Source organism: Pelodiscus sinensis, chromosome 22, assembly GCF_052426305.1.
Source record: "Pelodiscus sinensis isolate ZL-2025 chromosome 22, ASM5242630v1, whole genome shotgun sequence".
Taxonomy (NCBI): Eukaryota; Metazoa; Chordata; order Testudines; family Trionychidae; genus Pelodiscus; species Pelodiscus sinensis.
Window position 1 is genome coordinate 4,273,139 of NC_143073.1, and position 24,158 is coordinate 4,297,296.

The 24,158-nt window shown below is 63.7% G+C and overlaps 1 protein-coding gene across 3 annotated transcripts in view; it reads right to left on the reverse strand.

The window, feature by feature from the left end:
* Window positions 1-2,327: 2,327 nt before the first annotated feature.
* The window catches only part of ADAMTSL4 (ADAMTS like 4), a 65,466-nt gene continuing 43,635 nt past the window's right edge, over window positions 2,328-24,158 (reverse strand). For all 3 annotated transcript variants that reach the window (XM_089772671.1, XM_089772669.1, XM_089772670.1), the window contains exons 7-18: window positions 16,320-16,456; window positions 15,307-15,511; window positions 14,779-14,957; window positions 14,390-14,495; window positions 11,647-11,874; window positions 10,065-10,194; window positions 9,528-9,732; window positions 9,044-9,217; window positions 8,060-8,233; window positions 5,848-6,027; window positions 4,369-4,513; window positions 2,328-3,875 (exon numbers count right to left, since the gene is read on the reverse strand). In XM_089772671.1, coding sequence (XP_089628797.1) covers window positions 3,736-3,875; window positions 4,369-4,513; window positions 5,848-6,027; window positions 8,060-8,233; window positions 9,044-9,217; window positions 9,528-9,732; window positions 10,065-10,194; window positions 11,647-11,874; window positions 14,390-14,495; window positions 14,779-14,957; window positions 15,307-15,511; window positions 16,320-16,456 — 2,003 coding nt within the window. In that variant the 3' untranslated portion in view covers window positions 2,328-3,735. The remainder of the gene's footprint in view (window positions 3,876-4,368; window positions 4,514-5,847; window positions 6,028-8,059; window positions 8,234-9,043; window positions 9,218-9,527; window positions 9,733-10,064; window positions 10,195-11,646; window positions 11,875-14,389; window positions 14,496-14,778; window positions 14,958-15,306; window positions 15,512-16,319; window positions 16,457-24,158) is intronic.

The following is a 24,158-nucleotide window of genomic DNA, read 5'->3' on the forward strand; positions in this document are numbered from 1 at the left end:
GTGGGTTCAGGAAAGATGTCTTGCAGACGTGGGCCCCATCGCGTATAACACTTCCCTCTGTGGGGTAGCTGGGTGACTCCTTCCATGATGTGAGCTACGTGTCTGGTGGAGCATCCTGGTTTGGTGAAGGTGGCTTGACGTGGGTCGAGGTGGCCGTCACGGAGCATTCCATCTGTGCTATAAAAATAAGCTTATGAAGGTGACATCAGAGGGCGGTGCTCTAGGTGAGATACTTCATGAGCCATATCATTGGAAAGGCAATAATCTGCTGAATATGATGACCCCCGTATGTGTGCATGTCGCATTCCTGTAGCTGAAGTTAGAAATGTGAAGTATAAATGGGTGTCACTAATGTGGCCATGCTAAGTGAGGGCCATTAGTAGTACGCAAGGAACTTAATGGCCCACTACTCGGGACAATGATCTGTGAACAGACTTGTTCTTCCTGTAAGACTGTGAGGCGGGGCCTGCAAAGCATGTGACAGTGTCACCTGCTGCTGGAATCCATCTTAAACCATGTGCAAGTCCAAGAAGAACTGGGAAGAAATTTAAACTCAACACAATTCCTGCCTTTGCTAAAGCCTATATAAAGGCGGAAAGCCAAATAATAGGGGTGTCTGTGAGTTGTCAGCTTATCAGCCAAGCTGTCTACTAGAAACAACTGAAACGGAATGGGTGACTCAGCCGAGACTGGGAGACTTTCCAGTCTTCTCTGGTTTCTTCCTAGTAGGGGGTGTTTGAGAGTTGTCCTTTGGCCTCATGAACCAAGTCATCATGGTTGAGTCTGACAACCATGTCCGCTGGTTAGATTGCTATTTAGTGGTTAGATTTCAGGCATTGTGCAACTGCCCCCTTGGTGGTGGAGAGATTGTGGGGCATGTGATGGTTTACAACGGATTTCACTGTCAATTCCCCCACCCGACGCAACTGGTGTCATAATCACCGCGTGGTTGCTTCTATTGTGGGGCCAGATGGCTTGTCTCCCTTATGACTCTTGGTGGGGACGTGAGAGCTGTGGGTGGTGTCACTTGTTGTAGAAAAATTCTTTTTGACACAGAGTCAACGGAAGAATTCTTCTAGTTCTCTACATTCGTGGGGGGTCAGATTTTGTGGTGGGGCACAAATTCAGTCTCTTGTGCAGACAGTTTAGCTCCAGATCGAAGATGCTGGGGTGTCGTGGTTACGCCTAGGGGTGGTGTTCTATGGGTCATGGCGTTTTAAACAAACAAAAGAGAGTTTTTCTTCACTCAGCACATAGTCAACCTGCGGAACTCCTCGCCAGAGGATGTTATGAAGGCCAGGATTTTAACAGAATTCAAAAAAGAACTAGATAAATTCATGGAGGTTAGGTCCCTCAATGGCTATTAGCCAGGGTGGGTAGGGATGGTGTTCCTAGCCTGTTTGACAGGGGCTGTAAATGAATGACAGGGGAGAGAATCACTTGCTCATTCCCTGTTCTGTTCACTCCCTCTGGGGCACCTGGCATTGGCCACTGTGGGCAGACAGGACACTGGATGGACCTTTGGTCTGACCCAGTCTGGCCAGTCTTATGATCCACTTCTTTGTTTTGTGGTGGGTTGATTGGCATCAGGTGGTTTTGATCCTTGTTCTGGGTTTCTTGCATGTCCAGGGAGAGTTCCTGTCGTTTCCTGCCTGTGTGTGAGACCACAGGCTGATTTCTTGTTGGAGCGGGTCTCTTTCGGGGTATGGGAGGTTCCTTGCTTTTGCAGAAGTCCTTCTGCACAGCTGGTCGGCGTATTTGGGGCTGTATGGCAGAGCCAGAGGGTTGCTAAGGGTGAGTCATTTGGGGCTGTTTTGTTTTCTGCCGTCGGAAGTCGCTGTCGCTGTTAAGTTTTGCTTCCTTGTTCTTTGTGTTGGGGAGTTGCCATTTCAGATGCAGTTGACTCGGTCATCTTGCAATGATGCTGTCGGCCTACTGGCTGCAGACAGAGAGCGAAATTCCCCAGGCTCTGGCCCACCTGAGTGAAGCACAGCGTCGAAGGCCCCGATTCTGCAACACACATGAACTCACCTTTCACTTCAAGAGTGTGACTAAGTCCGCTTGGCTTCAATACTCAGCTGATTCGGAGCTTTAGCCCGTAACCTTTTAGGGACCAGTCTCTTATTCAGCCTGTGCAAAGCCCGGCACGACGGGGTCCCAAAATCAGCTGATGACTCTAATATGTTATTCTTTACACCGCTTTTTCCTGCCCCGGCCCCCCGAGATTTCTCTGCACCAACAAAGCCTCAACCCGGTAAATAATATCCAATACTTCAAACTGGCAAAAGCAACATATTTCTTCAAAAGAGGGAGGGACGGATATAAGCCCACAGGAAAACATCACTTCATGTTTAATAAAAAATAAATTAGATTTGCACAAAACCTCCCTAGATACAATCTTTATAATATATAGATATATAATTATATATTCTGGACATTCTGAATAGCTTTGCAGCCAACAAATGTCTATGAAATGTCTCTAATATAATGCCTTTATTTGTCAGGAGTTTCCTACCCCTGCGACCCTCTTCACCTAGCCTCATAAAATGTGGTCCTGTAATATTCTAGCTGGGGGTGTTCAGCTTGTGGTCCGGCGGCTGGCCCACGAGGCTAACGGTCAGCTAGAGAGGCTGTCTAAGGGCGGGGATGCTTTAGGTCAGCTGGGAGAGGCGTGTGTGTCTTTTTCTCCTGCAGATCCCAGGTTCAAGTCCTGCCCCTCGCTCGAGCAGACGGGTGGGGCTTACACACGGACAAGGGACGGTGATGGGACAAGGAGGGGCCTGCGGAGTCGATCGCAAGAATCCCATTGGCGTCGAGAGGGGCAGAAAGAGAGACGGAGACGCGGTTCAGCGGATGCTACTCCCCAGGCAGACGTCCACGTGACCAGGGTGGCCGGGCTGGGGGCTCTTCCGGAAGCTCTCCAGGCCCAGGGAAGGAAGTTGATGGGGTAGTGGAAGCTGGAGGGCAGGGTGTCCAAGGCAAGCTCCTAGGGGCGAGGGGGGGGAGCACATTCCTGCTGCCCAGTTGGTCCTTGGGCCCACGGTGGTTTTGTCCGCCAGGAACTGGAGTGAAAGCCCCTGCCCCCAAGCCGGGCCAGGCTCTGGAGTGGGATACGTAGCGCACGGGTCCCTTCGTGCTGTTATGGCGAGGCCGGCGCTGCGCTTCGGAGCTCTGTGAGCGTCAGGCGCCGCGGAAGTGACGGGAGCCGCCGCGTTTCCCAGCGGGAAGCCCCGAGTCCTTCTGGGGGAGGCTGGGCGGGGGCAGGGGATCTCTCGGCTCAGCCGTGGGGCCACGTGCTGATGCAGCCGCCGGGGTCCTACAGCATCGCAGCCTGCGGCAGCCTCTTCCCGTCCCCGCCGGGCCCGTTCGCAGCGCTGGTCAGCGACACGCAAGGGCCCCGATCCCGGGCAGGCCTGCCCCGGCGGGAGGGAATGGGGCACTCAGCCCCACCCAGGATCGGGCCCTGGATCGGCGCGTCGCTGGGAAGAGCTGCAGCCCGGGGATGAGCCAAGCACGCAGTTCGGCCGCGATCCTCCTTCCGATCTGTCCCAACCCTTCAGTGCTTGTCCCCTCCCTGCAGGAGGCTGGGTCGCCTCCCGGGGACGAGCCCGCGGGTCCCAGGGGCGTCCGCGGGGGTTTCCAGCCCAGGTCCATGCGAGGCTTGGCCAAGCACCAGGCCCGTCCCCGCGGCGAGGGCGCGAGAGCCCAGCCCCCGTCTCTGGCCGCTCGGCGCCGCTACCGGCTCAGCGTCTCCTGGCTCCTCTCCACGGCTCGCACGCAGGAGGCGCAGCACACCAGCTTGTAGTACGAGTAGACGCAGAGCCGGGCCTGCACCACCACCGGACAGTTGTTGTATTTATCCCGGCAGCTCTCGTCTGCAAAGAGGAGGGGAGCAGTGAGGAGCTGGGCGGGGGGCGGGGGGAGTTAATGCTCTGGGGAAGCCCCGTCTGGTCCCACCCCCCAGCCCTCGGCCCCCGGCTCGGCCCCCACGGAGCCGCTGTCGCCCTCCAAGGGGCAGGGGCAGAGCAGGAAGTAACATCCACTGTAGGGGGAAACTGAGGCACGGAGCGGCACAGTGACAGCGCTGAGCATGGGAGCCAGGAGTCCTGGCTCTCACCACTAGCCTGCTGCACTCCTTCCTCAGTCCTGGTTGCCAGTCCTGTGCTCACAGCCGTTGCCCCCCAGCTGGGGGGAATCTCCTAGGTACAAAGCTGGGAGGGGCTCCCCCTCACTCTAGGAGGCTGTCCCTGTGCGTGCACCCCTTCCCGTGGTAGCCTCCCCGCTGCCCAGCTGCCTGTGGCTGCTCCCAGCTCGGGGCACCGCGGCGACGAGGCCCACGGCCGGAGCCAGGCCGTTGGGGTCCCTTACCCAGCTCGGGGGTGCAGGGCTGGGTATTGCAGGCGCGTTTCTTGACGGGCTTGAGGTCCGGCGGGCAGAGGTGGCTGAAGGTTTTGTTCTGGGTCAGGCACTGCACCTCCCGCACCTGGACTCCGCCCACACACGACTTGGAACACTGTGGGGCCGAAAGGGGGTTAGCAGCACGACCCACGGCCCCCCAGAACCGCTCTGCAGACCGAGGACGGGGGCCTGGCTTCGCCCCGAGCAGAGAGGCAGCCACCGCTGAGGCAGAGCCGGGCAGTGGCAAGAGCGCAGCAGGCAAAGGCGGAAGGAAGCCAGTGTGCCCCGTGCCAGAGCCGGCCAGGCCCCCTCCCTCCCCAAGCCGCTGCCAGGGTTGGTCTGTTCCTCCTCGTTCATCCCGGCCTTGGGCCCGGATGGCCATGGCTGGAAGGGCAAGACCCCAGTCCTGGTGGGCCCACGCCAGCACCCACAGCCTCTGGGTGGCCACAGCACACCCAGAATCCAGCCCTGGTGCTCAGGCGGCTGGGAAGTGCAGTCGCCGCCCCCACCCACACTGGGGATCCGCCAGCCCTGGGCATCTGGCAGCTGGGTAGCATGGGGGCTGCATTGCCAGCCCTGAGCCCCCCCTCCAATCCCCTGCCCTGAGCCCCCCCACCTTCCACCCTGACTCCTGCACCCCCACATCCCTCACCCCCCTGCCCCACCCCCTGCTCTGAGGCCCCCTCTCCCTAATCCCCTGCCCTGAGCTCCCCCCACACTCCATCCCACTGTTACATTTCTTACAGGTACTGTCATATCTCCCCCCCCCAAAAAAGAGCCTGCCCTGAGCCAAGGGGGGGGGGGGGAATTGTGCTACGACAGTACCTCTAAGAGGTTTAAGTTACTTTCACTGCAATGCTGCACGGGGCTGAACCGCCCAGCACTGGGATGCGGCCACCTCTGGGGCGAAGCACGGCAGCTGGCTACAGCCACTCAGCTCCGCTGCGCAGGGACCTCGCAGCGCTGAAATGGGCGGGGGGCAGCCGCTGTCGAGCAGCGGTTTAAGACAGGCCCTGTGGGGGCAGGGAACAACCTGACCTGGCCTGGACCTGAGGGGTTTGGTGCCCGCTGGGATCTATTACACCACGCTGGCCGACTCCCGGAGTGATGCCGAGTCCCCGATTTCCCCCACTACCCTGCGGGAGAGGTCGCCTCTCAACCATTTGAACTCTCGTTACACTGAGCCAAACCTGCAAGGCCTGGCAAAATGGACAATCAGATTGCCATGGCCACAGGGCATGTTCTGCACTGCCCTCTAGTGGACGGGATCGGAATGGTTCAGCCGCATGTCATAGCCCCTATATGCCTCCCCGCTGAAGGGGAGTCTCCCTAGGCTCAGCTGGCAGGGGCCCGGGTTGGGAGTGGGCGGATCTGGGTTCGTCCCATGGAAGCCAAGTCTGCGCAGGGAGGGGCCTGGCCAGGCTAGTCAGGGGGTTTGCAGGGTCTTACCGCGCTCCAGGAGGTGGAGAACCAGCGAGCATCACAGGCAGTGCCGGTGCAGGGCTGCAGGGAGGGCGGCTTCTCCCGGGGGGCACACTCCGAGGCCTCCGTCACATTGAACTCCGAGCCCAGCTTGCTGACGCAGATCACGTCCCGCCGTTGGGTGCCGGTGCCACAGTCTGCCGAGCACTGAGGGGCGGGGGGGGCGGGGCGAGGAGGGCAGGGGGCTCAGTCTGGGGGGGTGCTCAGAGCAGGGCTCCTGCCAGCTACCCACCCACATGGCACAACCCACATCCAGCGCTTCCCCAGACTGCCCGTCATTCGGGTGGGCCCGAGCTGCACCTGGCAGGCTGATCGCAGGGAGGCCGATGTCTCTGGCTCCCCGGCGCCTAGCGAAGCACCCGATGTGCCGTGTGCATCCTGATCTTGGTGTGCCCCTTCCTGCACATCCCCAATGTATCGGTGTCCCCGCCCTGCAGGCTGCCGCCACCATCTGGACACCCAGCTCTGCCTGGGCGGCATTATGGGCAACGGCGTCGGCTGCTGAGTGGCACAGGCCGGATCGAACACACGTGGCCACTTTGTGTGGCACTACGATTCCACGGCATGGGGATCGTGGTGCGTGGGCTAGAGAGAGGCCGGCGGCCAGGCCTGTCTCAGAGGGGCGTGGGCTCTGCTGAGCTGGCATTTGAGGGGAAAACGGTCTTCAAGCAGCAGGGGGTAGATACAGAAACCCCAAAGACGTGAGGAAAAGCAGCAGGGACCATCCTTCCATGTGGACTCTGTCTAACTGGGGTGGGGAACTTCAGGCCCGGGGGCCGGATGTGGACCTTGTCTTGCCTGGATCCGACCCCTGGGGCTCAGGGCTCGTCCCCCAGCACTGGGGAGCCTGCACTGTGCTCCAGCCCCCCCGCTGCCTCCCCACAGGGCTGGAGCGCACAAAATCTACCAGCCTGGACCCCCCTCGGCTCTGGCGTGCGGGGGGAATATGGGGAGAGTCTCTCTCCTCCTCAGCCGGGGCCACGTCAGTGAGGGGTTTTCTTCTGGCGTCTTACTTGTGTGCGGCCCCCGACTGATTTTTCTGGGGCTCAGTGGCCCCCGGCCCGAAAAAGGTTCCCCTCCCCCCGGAGAGCAGGGATGGGAAAGGTTAACGGGTAAGCACAGCGTCACCTGTCCAGAAGCCTCAGTCCGCAGCAATGGAACTGAGTCAAGGGGACTGTACGTCCCGAGTCCCAGCTGGCAGTGTTTGCCCCGGGCGCTGTAAAACGGTGACACCCCGTCCCCTTTGCCACGGCTCCCTCCCAGCTCTCTCTGCCCCAAAGGAAGGGACAACGGAAGCACCGCTGAAGTGGGAAGGGGCCTGGGTTAGACGTGTGGGGAACCCTGGCCCCGAATTGCACCGAGGTTGAGTCAGGCCCCAGCTGCGTTTTCTCTTTACTTTCCTCAGAGCTATTTCTGACTTTTATGCCTCACGACCTGTATTCACGTATAACGGGGGTGGGGACCCTGCGGCCCGAGGGCCACGTGTGGCCTAGCGGGGTTCTGCATGTGGCCCGTGTGACATTTGGTTAAGGGCTGCCAGATCTCGCTGGTTAGTTTTATTCCCTACCGGCGTTACTTAAGTGACAGGCGCTTAGAGCAAACGCACCGGCGGGGCAGGCGGATTGCACCCCACGCTGACAGTGAGCACCGCACGCACGCTCTGCAGCCAATCACAGCGTGGCTGCAGCTCAGTCAGCACCGCCCACACGTGTGTGCACACAGAGCACTGCTTGCTGTTCATGGCACACGTGTGCACACACAGAGCGTTGCTTTCTGTGCACGGCACATGCGTGGGCGCACACACAGAACGTTGCTTTCTGTGCACGGCACACGCGTGGGCGCACACGCAGAGCGTTGCTTTCTGTGCACGGCACACGCGTGGGCGCACACACAGAGTGTTGCTTTCTGTGCACGGCACACGCGTGGGCACACACACAGAGCACTGCTTGCTGTGCACGGCACACGCGTGGGCGCACACACAGAGCACTGCTTGCTGTGCACGGCACACGCGTGGGCGCACACACAGAGCACTGCTTGCTGTGCATGGCACACGTGTGGGCACACACGTGCCCCACACGGAGCACAAACAATCCCAGGAGGCTGCTAAGCGTTCCAGGCCTAGCCCCGCGTGCAGGACGCCTCCCACCCAGCCCGGCCGGGATTCCCCGCCCCCCCTCACCTGGCTCCAGGGCCCCGTGTACCACTTGACGGTGCGCTGGCAGGGCCCGCTGTTGCAGGCCCGCATGTCAGCCGGCTTGGTGCCCGCGCAGGTCTCCTCCGCCTGCCCGTTGGCGTAGCTGGACAGACAGACCACGGAGCGGCGCTGGATCCCCGTTCCACACTCCACCGAACACTGGGGCCGCCGGGAGAGAGACGCCATCAAGGAACCCGGCCAGGGGCTGGGAAGCCCCCTCGCCCCCCGGATCAGGACTCCTGGGGCTGGGGCTACCTAGCCTGGCATGGCTCAGATGCCCCGCTCCAGCCCCACGGCCCTGCGCTCACCATCCATCCCCCAGCAGCTCCATCCCGCCGGGCTCCCGCCTTGGGACGCTAGAGGGCAGCACCGCCCAGCATTGGGGAAAGCCACAGGCACCGTCTGCACCCAGCCCCTCCTGGTCCCCGCCCCAGGGGCGCAGCAGCCCAGCGCCCCCTATGGGAAACCCACTGCCCCTCCCCGGGTGGAGCTGGGGGCGGGGGAGGGTCACCGCGGTGCCAGCCGTGTTTCTGCAGAGACCTGGGTACCAAGGGCTTGGGGTCACAGGAGAAACGAGTTTCCTGGGACTCGGCCTTGTCCCTAGCAGAAGGGAAGTCTGGCATGGCTGGGCTGGTAGGGGCGGAGGGGCAGGAGTGAGGGGCACTGGCAGAGCTGGGGGCAGGGGCTGCAGGGCTGGGGGGCAGGGGCTGCAGAACTGGGGGGCAGGGGCTGCAGGGCTGGGGGGCAGGGCTGGGGGGCAGGGGCTGCAGGGCTGGGGGCAGGGCTAGAGGCAGGGGCTGCAGGGCTGGGGGCAGGGGCTGCAGGGCTGGGGGGCAGGGCTGGGGGGCAGGGCTGGGGGGCAGAGCTAGAGGCAGGGGCTGCAGGGCTGGGGGGCAGGGCTGGGGGGCAGGGGCTGCAGGGCTGGGGGGCAGGGCTGGGGGCAGGGGCTGCAGGGCTGGGGGCACGGACCATGTTGCTCCAGTCGCTGTGGAACCAGCTGCGCACGCAGGGCCCCATGTCGCAGGCCTCGCTGGCCGGGGGCCGGTGGCTGCCGTTGCACTCGCCATCGCTCAGCAGGTCGCCGTGGTTACTGATGCAGCGGACGTGGCGGGTCCGGTGGCCCAGGCCGCAGAGCACCGAGCACTGGGGGGGGGGAGGAGTCACCATGGAGACTGGGGTCCCCACCATGCCTCCCTGCCCCCCACGGAGTCCTGGGGCTCCCCTCCCCCATGGCACCCCCAGAAACCCCCAGGACCATCGACCCTGCCCCCCATCCCACCACCTCCAGCCCCTCCCCCCGCTCCTCCCCAGCCACAGACGCATCTGTGCCACTCTCCTCTCCTGATACTCGCTGGGGGGGGGATCCCCCCTCCCACATTCGAGCCCCATCCACAGCCTGAAGCTGGGGGGCCGACCCCCCCACGCGCCCCGGCCCGAGCCCAGCCGTGCGTACCGTGCTCCAGTTGGTGCGCACCTCCCAGTGGCTGCAGAGGCGGAGCTGGCAGGGCTGCGTGGGGCTGGGCCGCTCCAGCGTCCCGCAGTGCTGCGGGTGCACCGTGGTGCTGCGGTTGGCGTAGATCTGGCGGCACAGGACCTGGCGGTGCTGGGTGCCCGGCCCACAGGACTTGCTGCAGGCCGACCACTCGCCCACGTCCCAGCTGCGGCCAGAGAGCCAGCGTCAGCCCGGGCTGGGCACCAGGCCATCTGGGCTCCAGGCCCTGCCCTGCACACACCCGGGGGCTCCCATGGGGACCACAGCCCCGGGGGGACCCGCACTCACCACAGTCCCGGGGGGACCCGCACTCATCACAGCCCTGGGGGGACCCGCACTCACCACAGCCCCGGGGGGACCCGCACTCACCACAGCCCCGGGGGGACCCGCACTCACTGCAGCACGGGCAGGGCAAAAGGACTCAGGCTCAGTACATCTCCTGGACTTGCCCCTGAGGGCGCTGGCCAGGCTGGGGGCGGGGGGTGCAGGGATACTCACTAGGCCGGGCAGGGCTGGGTGTTGCAGGCCTCGTCCAGCGCGGGCGGCTTGGGGATATCAGCGCAGTGCTCGTCCTCCACCTCCTCCTGGGAGTGGCGCTCGACGCAGTGGAACAGGGGCTGCCAGAGCCCTGCAGAGACACGGGGGGAAAGGAGGGGTCTCTAAATAACCTTGGGGTCACAGACACGACTGTGGGGGTCAGTGTGGGTGGGGGAGGGGCCCCCAATAACCTGGGGGTCGCAGACAAGGGGGAGCTGCATCTCCAGAGGCGAGTGAGCTGCTGCAGGCTGCTGGGATTGATGGAGTACCTGGGGGAGATGTGGACCCTCACTTGGAGGGGGCAGGGTTTGCTCATGTGCCTGGGGCAGGCAGGCAGGACAGGGGATGAGATGTGGGGGGAGCAGGATGGGCGGATGGGGCAGTTGGAGAGGGGGATCGGGGACAGGGAGTGAGGACAGCATGTAGGAGAGGACGGGTCATGGAGCACAGGAAGGGATGGGGACAGTTAGTGGGACAATGGGGGTCTGGAGAATGGGTTGTGGGGGACCAGGTGGAGCAGGGCAAGGGAATCCGGGGGCAGGGGCAGAAGAGGGGCCAGAGTGGGGGAGGGGAAGGAATCGGGGCGGAGGAGGGGCCAGAGTGCACCGGGACCGGGTGGGGGAGGGGAAGGAATCGGGGCGGAGGAGGGGCTAGGGTGCACGGGGACCGGGTGGGGGAGGGGAAGGTATCGGGGCGGAGGAGGGGCCAGGGTGCACGGGGACCGGGGGGGGAAGGGGAAGGAATCGGGGCGGAGGAGGGGTCAGGGTGCACGGGGACCGGGTGGGGGAGGTGAAGGAATCGGGGCGGAGGAGGGGCTAGGGTGCACGGGGACCGGGTGGGGGAGGGGAAGGTATCGGGGCGGAGGAGGGGCCAGGGTGCACGGGGACCGGGGGGGGAAGGGGAAGGAATCGGGGCGGAGGAGGGGCCAGGGTGCACGGGGACCGGGTGGGGGAGGGGAAGGAATCGGGGCGGAGGAGGGGCCAGGGTGCACGGGGACCGGGTGGGGGAGGGGAAGGAATCGGGGCGGAGGAGGGGTCAGGGTGCACGGGGACCGGGTGGGGGAGGGGAAGGAATCGGGGCGGAGGAGGGGTCAGGGTTCACTGGGACCGGGTGGGGGAGGGGAAGGAATCGGGGCGGAGGAGGGGCCAGGGTGCACGGGGACCGGGTGGGGGAGGTGAAGGAATCGGGGCGGAGGAGGGGCCAGGGTGCACGGGGACCGGGTGGGGGAGGGGAAGGAATCGGGGCGGAGGAGGGGCCAGGGTTCACGGGGACCGGGTGGGGGAGGTGAAGGAATCGGGGCGGAGGAGGGGCCAGGGTGCACGGGGACCGGGTGGGGGAGGGGAAGGAATCGGGGCGGAGGAGGGGCCAGGGTGCACGGGGACCGGGTGGGGGAGGGGAAGGAATCGGGGCGGAGGAGGGGTCAGGGTGCACGGGGACCGGGTGGGGGAGGGGAAGGAATCGGGGCGGAGGAGGGGTCAGGGTGCACGGGGACCGGGTGGGGGAGGGGAAGGAATCGGGGTGGAGGAGGGGCTACGTCACTCACCTTTCCCACAGGAGGCCGAGCACTGGCTGCTGCCCCTCCGTTTCCAGTGGAAGTCGTGGGAGTGGGGGTGGGGCGGCAGGGGCAGTGGGGGGACGCGGATGTGGCGCTGCAGCGTCCCGGGGGTCCTGCCCGACTGGCTGGCCGGCGCCCGATTCCGGGTCTCCGTGCGGCGATGGCCAGAGGTGGGAGGCACCAGCTGGTCGCTGGCTGACGCCATGGTCAGGGCACCTGCAGGGGAGAGCGCAAGGGAGACCTAAATTGGGGTTGCGGGAAGCCCTTCCCGGCCGGTGACCCCCCAGCAGGTGATGGGGGTCGAAGGGCCCATGGGGGTGTAGGGAGGTGCAGGCCCCCAGGGGTGATGAGAGGCGAAGGGCCCCCAGGAGGACTGACAGGCCCCGGGCAGGGAGTGCAGGGTCGGGCACCTGATTAAACTGTGGCCAGGAAGGGCTCTGCAGCGCGTGGGCCGAGGGACCCGGGGCTGGCGGGCTGACGCTGGATGAGCAGTGGGGCTGTTGCTTAGGTTGGAGCAGGACTGTGAACTGCCAAGGAGCCGTGGCCGAGCCGGAGTGGGGAAGGTGTTTGCTCAGCGGGGAAGGTGGGGATGAGAACACTCAAGCCCCGGTGTGAAGCCACAGCTCGGAGTCCCGCTCCCAAGGGAACAGTCCCGTTTCTGATGGCAGGAGACTGCCCTGGTATTATCGGTCATAGGCCCCTGAGCAGGGCGTGGTCCTCTGCACGGGAAGCGGGGCGTGGATAAATTCCCTTGCGCTGATTGCCAGGTCAAAAGCCCGCTGGGAAGGAATAAAGTCTCTCTGGACAGTATCCTGTTTGTCTCCCAGCTGCTTGGATGCTCCGGGGGAAAGCTGCCAGCCATGAGAAATGAGATCCCCGGATATCCCGGCGCCCTGTGATGGATACTGACGCAGGACGGCGGAGGTCAGCTTGCGGCCTAGCGGGTTCTGTGCGCGGCCCGCGAGACATTTTGGTTACTGCTGCCCCTGGCCTCGGGTTGCCGGATTCCGCTCGGTTCCGTCGGGGTAGGGTTTGTTCCCTACCCATTCTCCAAGAGTGACACACACACAAAGCCAGGGCACGTGCAGGGAGGGGCGTGCGGATTGCACACAACGGTGCGAGTGCCGCACGCTCCCTCTGCAGCTACGGTCCCATCGGCACCCCCCGCGTGTTCTACGTGCGCAAACGCCGCTAGCAAACAACCCCGTTCCGGAAAACCGTCTCGGTTCCGACCAGCTGGCGGCCCACTGACATGAAGGAGGCTGCTCGTGCGGACCCCTCACTAGCCTCGGTTGCCCAGCGCTGACTTAGGGTCTTGGATCTGCTTGAGGTTTTATACAGGGAAACCTAAGTCAGGAGGACGGAGGTCCCAGTCATGGGCTAGAATCAATCTGGAAACGGATTCTGGACTATTCCCACGGGCTACATTTGAAAAGGCCTTTTTGCAGCTTCCAGATCACCCACTCGGGGCTGTGTCACCAACCCTCAAGAACTGAACTCACGTGTGTGTGCGCACTGAGCTTTTCACCAGTGCTCCCTTTTTCTCCTTTTATAACTCATGGGAGTTCAGGTCACAAGCCGTGGCTGTAAGCATGGCTATGTCTAGGCTGCAGGCTTCTTTCGGCAGAAGCTGTTCCGGAAGAGATCTTCCGAAAAAACGTTTTCCGAAAGAGCGCGTCCACACTGCCAAAGCGCAGCAAAAAAGCGATCTGCTTTTTCGACAGATAGCGTCCACTGAATGGACGCTCTCTCACATGTCAGCTGTGATGACTACGGGCAGAGCGGCCACCAGGGCACCTGTGCTTTCTCCTCTTCCCTCTTCTTGCGAAAGAACTCCCTCTTCCCCCAAAAGGTTTCTTCCTTGTAGAAGGAAGTTTACCAACTCCGGAAAACCCCCTCTGTTCCTTCGATTTACTTTCGAAAGAACGCGACTGCAGCGTGGACGTTACTCAGGTTTTGTCAGAAAACTGGCTGTTTTTCCGACAAAACTCGGCAATGGAGACATACCCCATGTGTTTGGAGCAAGGCCTGAAATATTCCTGGCCAGGGCAGGTCCTGTGTCCAGGCCTGGTAGCCCTGTGTGTGACTGGGGCGTCCGGGGGTGGCCTGCGCTGGGTACGTCAAAGGCCTGGGGTGGGCTGGACTCGGAGGTATGTCTACACGGCAGCGCATATGGAAACAAGCCATTCCGGAAGAAATACTCCGAAATGCTGATTTTGAAATAGTGCGTCTACACGACAGGAAGCCTGGAAATGACCCCGAGGCAGGCTCCTGTCATGTGGACGCGCTACCTCCCTGTAGAGCCCCGGGAGGCCCTGGGGAGGAGTCGCTAGGAGCTATTTCCAAACAGCAGGCGAGGGCGTCCGCACTCAGCTGTTCCTTGTGGGGCCCTTTGACCCCCGTCACCCTCTGGGGTGCGTTCACCTCCCCAGCGCCCTGGAGGCCCCTTTTCCCCTTCACTCCCTACCCAGAAACGGGGCAGCCGGGCACCCTCGTTGAGTGACCTCAGCAGGCTCCCCTGGGGTCCCCGAGTATCACACTCACCACGGGGGAAAGGGCCCCCTGGGGGGTTAGGGAAGCGAAGGCCCCTCCAAGGGCGATGGGGGGTAAAGGGCCCCCCAGAGGGTGCTAGGGAGGTGAAGGCTACCTGAGGGGTGTTGGGGGGAAGCCCCAGGGGATGATGGGAGGTGAAAGGCCCCCCCAGTGTGAAGGGGAAAAGGGGGCTGCTTACTGACGTCCTGCCGGCGGCCGTGGGGGGCGTGGCTGGGGCTGTCCGGCGTGGCCACGGCCAGGAAGAAGCGGTAGGTGACACCAGGGTTGTCCTGCTGGAAGATCATCTGGGGGAAACGACAGAGAGCGGCTCAAGCAGGGCGTTGAGGGGGAAGCGCGGTCCAGCGGGCCGCCTTGCAGCCTCCACACCTCCCCCCCCAGCGCGCAGCCTGCCCCACACTCGCCAGCCGGCTGCTCCTCTGCCCACCCCTTCCCCAGGACCCCCGCCAGGCCTACGACCCCCCCCCCGACACCTCCCCACTGTCCCCAGGGTCTAGACTCGCTCCCTGCTCCCCTATTGGCCTCTAGGGCACACGCTGCCCCCCGCCACGAGGGGCCCTCCGTACTCACATACACATCAATGGGTTCAGTGGTGGGCCCCTCGGCTGCCAGCGACTCTCCCGCCCCGCGGGGCTCCTCGTGGCCCGGCCGGGTGTACACGAAGACGGTGCCGCCCGCCTCGTAGCGCCCCGGGGGATCCACCGCCCAGTTGCCGTTGATGATCGACTTGCCAGAGCGGCTCCTCAGGGCTGGGGGCAGAAAGCAGGCGTGTGGGGGGGAGGGGTAAGCGTCCCGGGCCCAGGATCGGCTCCGGACCCCGCGGTGCTGGATTGGGACCCTGCCGTGCTCTGTGTGAGCAGCCCATGGCTCCTGGCTCAGGGAGGGAAGCCACCTTGGGGGGCCCACTAGTGGCTCGCAGAAGACAGCGCACCGGTGGCTTGCACGGTCTCAGGTGCACTCTGTGCGAGCGCCCGTGTGTGCCGTGTCCAGATGCACGAGTCCGTGCGGACTTCGCACGCCTGGCTGTGAGACGAGCCCAGTCCGGAGAGAGCAGCAGGCGGCCCCGCCCGCCCTGCCCCCGGCGTGCCCCAGCCGTACCCAGGTAGTTGGGGCTGCGGGTCATCTCGGTCACGTTGATCCTGGTGGCGCCCGGGGGGATCTCGAGGATCTTGTGGTAGCCGATGGGCACGTGGGAGTCGCTGAAGTTGCCCACCACCAGCTTGCAGGTGGAGTGGTCGCCCCCGCACACCCCGCAGCTGTCCTGCGTCTGGTTGGAGCCCAGGACCCCGTCGCAGCCGGGGCTCTGCGGGGCGAGACAGGCCTGGGGGTGGGACGGAGCCACGGCGAGGGCCCTTCCCGCCACGCCCGTGCTCCCTAGACCCCGCCCCCCATGGTACATGCACCTCCCTGCCCCGGCCATGCTACAGCCCCGGGCCTCCCCGCCCTGGGAGCAGGGCTGAGGCCCAACACGCTCAGTGCCCGACCTCCTGGCTCTCTCCCCGCCCCCCAAGCCGGCCTCGGAGCAGCCCCTCCCCAGGGAAGAGGAGAGGGAGCAGGTGAGTCCCTGCTGCCCTGGAGAAACTTACAGGGCCACCCCCACTCTCCCGGGGCTGCCCACAGACCGGCCCCGCCCGCCCAGCCGAACTCAATCAGCCCAGAGAGGCATGAGCACATCGCCCCCATCTGCCACACGCTGGCCCCATGACACCACCCCCGCACGTTTCATTGGGGGACGGAGGGGGACACCACAGAGGGAGCCGAGTGGTTGGTAGGGGGCTGAGGGCATCCTTCCCCCAGGGCCTGGATCACAGGCGCTGTATCTCCCTCCTCCCCCACCTCCTCCTTTTGTGCCAAGGGGGAAACCGAGGCGCGGAGCCACTCGCCGAAGGCCACTGTGGGTGTCAGTGGCCGCGCCAGGAAGAGAACCCCAGACTCCTGGCTCCCGGCCTGCTGCTCAGACCCGGACACTCCACAGTCTGCCCTGTTCCCCCTCCATTGAATCCCAGTCATGGGCGGGCTCTGGAGCTGGGGGGGTCTTGGCCCCCCCCGGCACAGAGCCCCCCCCTTGCCTGTCCCCCCGCCCCCTCCCCACCGGGCCGGGCTGCACTTACCAAGCACTCTCCGGCCACGCAGATGTCGAGGGAGGCAGCCTCGCAGGGCGTCCCGTCCTGCACCTTCTCCGTGTGCCGCACGTAGAAGCGGTAGCCCACGGGCCGGCAGTTCAGCTCGCAGCGCTGGGAGCCCCGCACTGCCACGACACAGAGCCAGGGCTGGGGACGGCCGGGCAGGCCCCTCCAGCCCCCTGCAGCCCAGCGCCCCCGCGCACCGCAGTGACTCAGAAGGCAGAGCGCCCCCTACTGTGCCCCCCCAGCATAGCCCCTCTGGCCTGCCCCGGATTCACAGGCGAGCGTCCCTTCCGTTGGGCACCCCGGGGGCTGTTCCCAAGGGCATCTCTGCTCAGCTGGTCCTTCTCTCTGGGCTTGGTGATGAGACGGGATGGGGGGGCAATCGAATGCCCCGCTTGTCTCGCCTTTCCCAACCCCCCCCCACAGCCCCCGCGCCCGCCGCCCTGCGAAGGGTTAACTCCCTCTGCCCCCCCCCCCCCGTTCCGGCCGGGGGCAGCAGCCAAGACTTTTTAACATTTTCCAGAGTTTATTTTACTAAGAGCAGCCGGCTCGGGGGTGATTTATCACCAACATCCCCCGCGTTCCCCCCGCCCCCCCGCCCGCGATTGGCCTTGCGCTGCCCCCTTTCGCCGGCTGGCAAAGCCGTGGGGCTGCCAGCGGGGCAGGGAACAAAGGGCTTTTTGTGTGAGCCCCTCCCCCCGCCTCCCCACCCCCCTCGTCTAGCAGAAATCCAAATATTGGCTGGGAGCAGAAATAATACGCAGGGGGAGGGGTTGGGGGAGGGGGCTCTGCTTTCGGCTCAGTCCGGCTTCACCCCGGTGGAGCTTACGTGCCTGCTCCGCATTTCCCCCGGCCTGCTCCGTGCTGCGTTGAAGTCGCCCTGCCAAGCCGGCCCCGTCGGCTCCACGGCCAGCGCAGGCGTCCCGAAAGGACAGCCAGGTCTTCCAGGCCGAGCTCCTGGGTGAAAAGGCCCCTCCGTGGGCCCCCAAACTTGCCTTCAGCCGAAGCACAGAAGGAGGGGGGGCAGTCCTTTCCGGCGCGCTTCTCCCTCGCTTCGGGTGCGTCTACACAGCAACGTTATTTCGAAATCGCTTCGTCCGCGTCTACACAGCAACGTTATTTCGAAATCGCTTCGTCCGCGTCTACACAGCAACGTTATTTCAAAATCGCTTCGGGTGCGTCTACACAGCCGGCCGTTATTTCGGCAGAATGTCGAAATGCTGCCAAACAGGAGGACAGCTTCCTCCAACGCCTGCAGCCCTCCTCGGACGAGGAGCAAGGGAAGGGGGAGGAGTGCTCTGTGTCGAAAGAAGTGCTGTGTAGACGCTCCCAATTTCGAAATCAGCTGCACGTGTGACGTGGCTCGATTTGCGTGGCTTCTTCCACGTGCACTTCGAAATAGCGTGTTTCGTCACGTCATGTCAAAATAAAGCGCTCTTCCGAAACGGCCCTTCGCCCTCGTGGGACAAGGCTTGCCGGGACGTTGGAACCGCGCGCCCGTGAGTTCAAAAACTATTTCGGAATCACGGGCCCGCTGTCGCGACCCGGAATAGTTGTGTCGAGATACCAGAAGTATCCCGAAATAGCGCCGCAGTGTAGACGCACTGGCTACGTCTAGACTGGCATGATTTTCCGGAAATGCTTTTAACGGAAAAGTGTTCCGTTAAAAGCATTTTCGGAACAGAGCGTCTAGATTGGCACGGACGCTTTTCTGCAAAAGCACTTTTGCGGAAAAGCGTCCGTGCCAATCTAGACGCGCTTTTCCGCAAAAAAGCCCCGGTCGCGAAAATGCGGAAAACAAATCTGAGCTGTCTACACTGGCCTGCGCAAAAGGACTTTTGCCCGAACGGGAGCAGCTTAGTATTTCCGCAAGAACACTAACAATCTCACATGAGATCGTCGGTGCTTTTGCGGAAATTCAAGCGGCCGGTGTAGACAGCTGGCACGTTTTTCCGGAAAAGTGGCTGATTTTCCGGAAAAACTGGCCAGTCTAGACACAGCCACTGAGATCAGTCTCTGAGTTCTACTTGGGATGGGGCTGGCTTGACCGTCCAGCCTTCGGTCCTTGCTCACTAGCCCCCCGGGCCCATGAGTAGCTGGGACGGGAGGGCGTCCCTCCAGGAGCATGAGAACGCGGTGGCTGGCCAAAAGCTGCACTGTGCAGCTCTGGGGGCTGGAGAGCAGCCAGTGCCCAGCTTGGCTTTGTCACTAGGGGTCGGCAGGAGGCTTAGGCAGCAAGGCCCAGTGGTTAGCGCACTAGCCTGGGCTGCCGAAGAGCCAGGATTGATTCCCCGCTCTTTCTCCGGGGTCCTGGGTCACATCAGCAGTCCCGGCTCCTCCATCCATCCGTCTTTCCAGGCCTTTGTGGCCCATCTCCACGGGGGTCCCACAAGCAGGGGAGACGCTCCGGGGCTACGGCTCTAGCAGCAGACAAGGGCCGGCCGGGAAATGTTAACTCAGCTCCTGGAAACGAAGATCCCCCCCGCCACGCTCCACTCTCCTGCAGAGCGTTGGGGCGGCTGCTCGGCCGGCCAGCTGCTTTGGGAAATCAGACTGACCCGAGCCAAGTGGGGTCCGGATTGCCACTTGCTTGGGAGAGCCGCCTGCCGGGGGGGCTGGCAAACTCCCGCTGCCGTGGAGCACCAGGCAGGGCAGAGGGCTCTGGGCTCTCCAAACGCCTTGGCGAAAGCCCTTCCCGGGGGGCTGCCAAGGAAGCGAAGGGCTGAGCCGAGCTGCGGTTCTGCCCTCTGCTCTCCGCGGGATCTTCGCCTGCTCTCAGCACCGGGCAGGAGCGTTTTCCAACGGACACCTCCCTGCCGCCCGGCCGCGGAGACGAGCTCGGGGACCGCGGCTCGGCCCTGGCGCATCCGGAGAAAGCCGGGCCGGGCCGTGCGGGTCTCCCCACCGCCTGGGGAAAGGGCCGGACTGAAAACCGGGTCAGCGTTCGGGTGCGGCTGCGCCTCTCCCCGTTTCGCTGGCGTCTCGGTTGGGTCCGCCGCCGGCGGGGGGTAGCGCTTACACAGGACAGCGGCTGCCCCGCGGGAGACAGGCCGGGAATTGGAATTGCTGGGTGCACACCTGAACACCCCCCCGCCCCACGGCCGTGTTCTCCGCCTGCCTTGGGGTCTGCCCCCTGCAGCCGGTGTCCCAGGCACGTTCTGCAGGGAGTGGGATTAGGGGCCTCGCTGAGGGACCGGAGGGGGGAGAACAGGGATGAAGCGGGGGAGGGAAGGAGGGAGACGGGGGAGGGAGGGCGGGGGAACATGTGCGGGAGAGGACTCCGGCCCAGCCTGGCCGGTTGCCCCTCTTTTTCCAGCGCCATCATTCTTCGCAGGTCGTTAATCACTCGGGAGGACTCTGCTCGCCGGCGTCCAACCCAAACGTCCCTGCGCCCGTTCCCATCCCTCCGTGCCCTCTTCCGCAGGCCTGGCTCCCTGGCCGGACCCTCCCTCCCTTCCCAGGGCAGGATGAGCCGGGGGTGGCTGGACAGGGATGTTCATTTGCAGGCAGCATCTGCAGCCAGGTCTAGCATCGTGCGGGGACACTGGGGGTACGTCTCACCAGCAGCTGGGGTGCACAGCTGCAGCGGGTGGCCCCGGCCCCCCCGTCTGGGCTCAGTCACACCCCCAGCCACACGTAGACGAGCTCCTCGCATCCCCTCCTCCCGAGGCTGGAGCCAGGGGTTGAAATGCCTTTAAAAAAGCTGGTCCGGCCGTGCCTAAGTCACTGGGGGGGGGGGGGGAATAACCCGGAGGCGCCTCAATCCCATAGGCCTGTCGGAGTTTCACCCCGGGCCTGAGTGGCCCCCAAAGGCGGGTCCCTGCCCGAGCACTCATCGAGGCCCAGGAGCCAGGGTGAGCCGCCCCCCGCCAAGGTCACTAGCACCTGATCTCCGGGCTCCCTCCGCCGTGCGCCCCCCCGGGGAGTTCCTGGCCGAGCGCCCCGGCCTGACAGATCACCGCATACTTCGCAGCAAACGTCGGCAGGGCCCCGCGCTTCCTCCCCCTCCGCCCCTGCCCGCCGGGTGATTGATTCCGGCTGTGGAGCTGCAGGAAGTGGCCGAGCTGCCCCGGCTGTAACCCGAGCGCGGGCACCGACGGGGAGGGTGCGTGGGACAGCGGAGGGGGGCACGTGGCCGCATCCAGACGGGGGCAAACCGGGGGGGGGCAAAGGCTGGTTTCAATCCAGATTCTGCATCCGGCTGGCGGCCTCCCCTCCCTCTCAGCAGTACGCAAAGGTGGCTTTGACCCCCCCGCCCCACAAGCCCTTTTCAGGGCACAAGAGGAGGATGGCATCCCCTTCCCAGCCGGAGCGGCCTCGTCTGTCGTCCAGAGCGCGGCAGCGTCGCGCGAGGGCTCACACAGGCTGTAAGGGGACCCTGTTCCCTTTCTCTCCTTTGCGTCCCCCCCACCGCTGGGTCCCCTGGCCCTGCAGCAAAACACAGCAGTCGAAAGCCTCTTTTTAATCTACCCGGGGTCGTCTTCTCCTGAGCCATCTGCCTGCCCCGAGCTGCCTTGGAGCATGGGGGTGAATGACACTATCCCACTGGGATAACGCAAGGATAACACCCTGCTACTGCTGCTCGCTGACAGTCCCTCCTTTTAACTCCAGGGCCAGAGGTTCAAGGGCTCAGCCCCCTGGCAGGAGCAAAGAGTGGGCCCCGCCAGATGGTGAGCACCAGGGCAGGCAGGGGATGGAGGCAACATTCAGAACAGTCAACGGGGGGGGGGGGGGGGGGGGTTTGCGACTGTCAGGGACATAATGAGGCCGCAGGTTCGTCACCAGGCTGGGGGTGGGGGGCGGGTCTGGAACTAGATGGGACAGTGATAGGATGAATCAGAGCCACCGAGTTCTGACCGCGACCCAGGGGGGCCCAACGCCACCAAGCTCCGAGCCACATCTGGAGGGACCCACACCTACCAAGTTCTGACCCAGATGCCCATGGACCCACCGAGGTCCGATCCAGAGCCCAACAAAGCGAAACCCCCCTTGTTCTGACCCTGAAGGACTGGAACCCCCCCAAGGACTGGAACCCCCCACGTTCGGACCCCCAAGGACTGGAACCCCCCTTGTTCTGACCCCGAAGGACTGGAACCCCCCCACGTTCGGACCCCGAAGGACTGGAACCCCCCTTGTTCTGACCCCGAAGGACTGGAACCCCCCCACGTTCGGACCCCGAAGGACTGGAACCCCCCCAAGGACTGGAACCCCCCTTGTTCTGACCCTGAAGGACTGGAACCCCCCCAAGGACTGGAACCCCCCACGTTCAGACCCCCAAGGACTGGAACCCCCCACGTTCGGACCCCCAAGGACTGGAACCCCCCCAAGGACTGGAACCCCCCACGTTCGGACCCCCAAGGACTGGAACCCCCCCAAGGACTGGAACCCCCCTTGTTCTGACCCCGAAGGACTGGAACCCCCCCAAGGACTGGAACCCCCCACATTCAGACCCCCAAGGACTGAAATCCACCACGTTCTGACCCGGATCCAGGAAGACCCAAAGCCAAGTTCTGCCCCAGATGGACCTGAGCCCACCAAGTTCTGATGCTGATCCGGAGGGACCTGACCCAATGGAGCTCTGACCCTCCTGTCGGACAAGGGAAAGGCAGTGGGGGAGGGGGACTTTGGCCCAGAACTGCTCTGTCCCTGGGCCCCCGGGGCTGACCCTGCCTGGCACCTCCTCTTGCCCGGGCACGTTGTGGGGATCAGGGCGTCGGATGCTGCCCAGGGTGCTTCCCAGCCGCTGGACATGAAACATGCACCAGAGGGGCAGGTGAGAGGCCCCAGCCCTGCCCCACGGCGTGGCATGGCCCTCCCACAGCAGAGCCAGCGCTCAGATGCCCCCCGGTGCCAGCTCGGGTGGGAGGGAAGGGGAGAGGCGCAGCCGGCGCGGGGCCCTCGAACAAGAATAACCAGCCTGGGTTTGCTTTTCCAACGTGCTGTCTCAGCGGCTGAAAAGAACACAGTGTCTGAACAGAAACACCATTCATCCCGCACGTCCTCGGCCCCCGGCTGGACTCGGCGGCGTGGGGCTGGCTGGGCACGGGCGGGAGAAAGGCAGATGTGCGGGGCAGGGGCCCACGCCGAGGGAGGGAGGGAGGGAGGGCAGATTCCGCACAGCCTCCTGGCCTCTGGCTCGCTTTCGGGGCTGAGAGACAGACCACCTCCCGCGCCCCTAATAAAAAGCACCAGGCTCCGAACCCGCAGGGCCGGCGAGATTGCGGGGGGGGGACAGCGTGCCGGGGCTGGATCGGTCGGTCGAAGGGGATCAGTTCCGGATCCAAATGGGGGCGGCACTGGCAAATTCACCCTGGAAGGGATCCGGGGGAGTGGCGGGGGGGGGAGAAAGCGTCTGCCTTTGATGCTGCTGTGGAATTGGATTAGCAGTAGCCTGGCCCGCGAAAAGCCCCAGCTGCGCTGAGCTAATCAGACTCCTGGCTGGTCCGGCCCCGGCCACGAACAAGCCACGTCCTTGCATTAGCTGGCTAAAGCTGCTGATGCCGGGGACTGGCCGGTGCTTGCGGCTCAGGGTTTCACTAACTACCCTACCCCCCAGCTGCTCAGCTCGGCACAAGGGGACCCTGCTCCCTGGCTCCGAGATGAGCTCAGCGTGGGGCCAAAAGCAGCATGACCCATGCCTGAGCCCTGGGGAGTGTGGCCCAGTGGTTAGAGCAGGGAACTGGGCACCAGGACTGCCAGCTCTGCCCCTGACCCGCTGTGTGATACTGGGCCAGTCGCATCCCCTGCTCTGTGCCTCAGTTCCCCCACCTGTAAAATGGGAACAAAGGTCCCTTTCCCTACCTCCCAGGGAGGTTGGTTCCTCCTGTAAAGTGCTTTGAAATCCCCAGAGAGGCAGGGCCGGAGCAGGACAAAGGGTGATTAATGGAGATGCGGCTGGGCTGGGATTAGAAAGGGATCTGATAAAGATCCTTTTGGGAGCAGCCTGACAGCTAACAGCCCAGTGGCAGCCTCACCGAGGGCAGGGCATGGGGAGGGGAGCCAGCGCCTCCAGCTGGGGAAGGGGGTGAGATGAGCTCTCCCCATGCCAGGGAAGGCAGAGGGGTTAGGAGCTCAGTCACGCAGCTTCTGCTTCTGCTGTGCCTAGCGCCCAGGGAACAGGGTCGTGTCAGCTGGCCGTAAATCTTCCAGCCCTGAATCAATTTGCTATGCACATCATTCAAACAGTGCCGTGCCGGGCAGGGAGAGCATGGACGGGTGGGCAAGAGGGCTCTGGCAAGAGATTGTGTGCCAAGGGGTCTTCTGGGGGGGAGGGAAGAGTCAGGTGGAAAGAAAGAAAGAAAGAAAGAAAGAAAGAAAGAAAGAAAGAAAGAAAGAAAGAAAGAAAGAAAGAAAGAAAAGTGAATGGACAACAGAGGGTGGAGGAGGAGGAGGAAAAGACAAAGGAGGGAAAAGAAAAGAGAGAGAGAGGAGGAGGAGGAAAAGGAGGAGGAGGAGAGGAGGAGGAGGAGACGGGGGAGGAGGGAGAGGGGGAGAGAGAAGGAGACGACAAGGAGGGAAAGGAAGGAGAAAAGGAAGGAAAAGGAGGAGAGACGGAGGAAAAGGAGGAGAGAGAAGGAGACGACAAGGAGGGAAAGGAAGAATGACAGAGGCAGAGACGCGACGGGGAAATAAAAGGACGAAGAAGAAGAGTGGGGGAAGGCGGGGAGCCCGTGGGGGCCTGGCATGAGACCTGGAGTCCCACCGCCCCTGGGCTGCCTGATGATTGAGCTGGGTGGGCGGTCCTGGGGGGGTCAGACTAGCAGGGTGGGCAGTGGGGTGGGCGCGGGGCCCTGCGAAAGGGGATTACGGCCGAAAAGGCTGGAT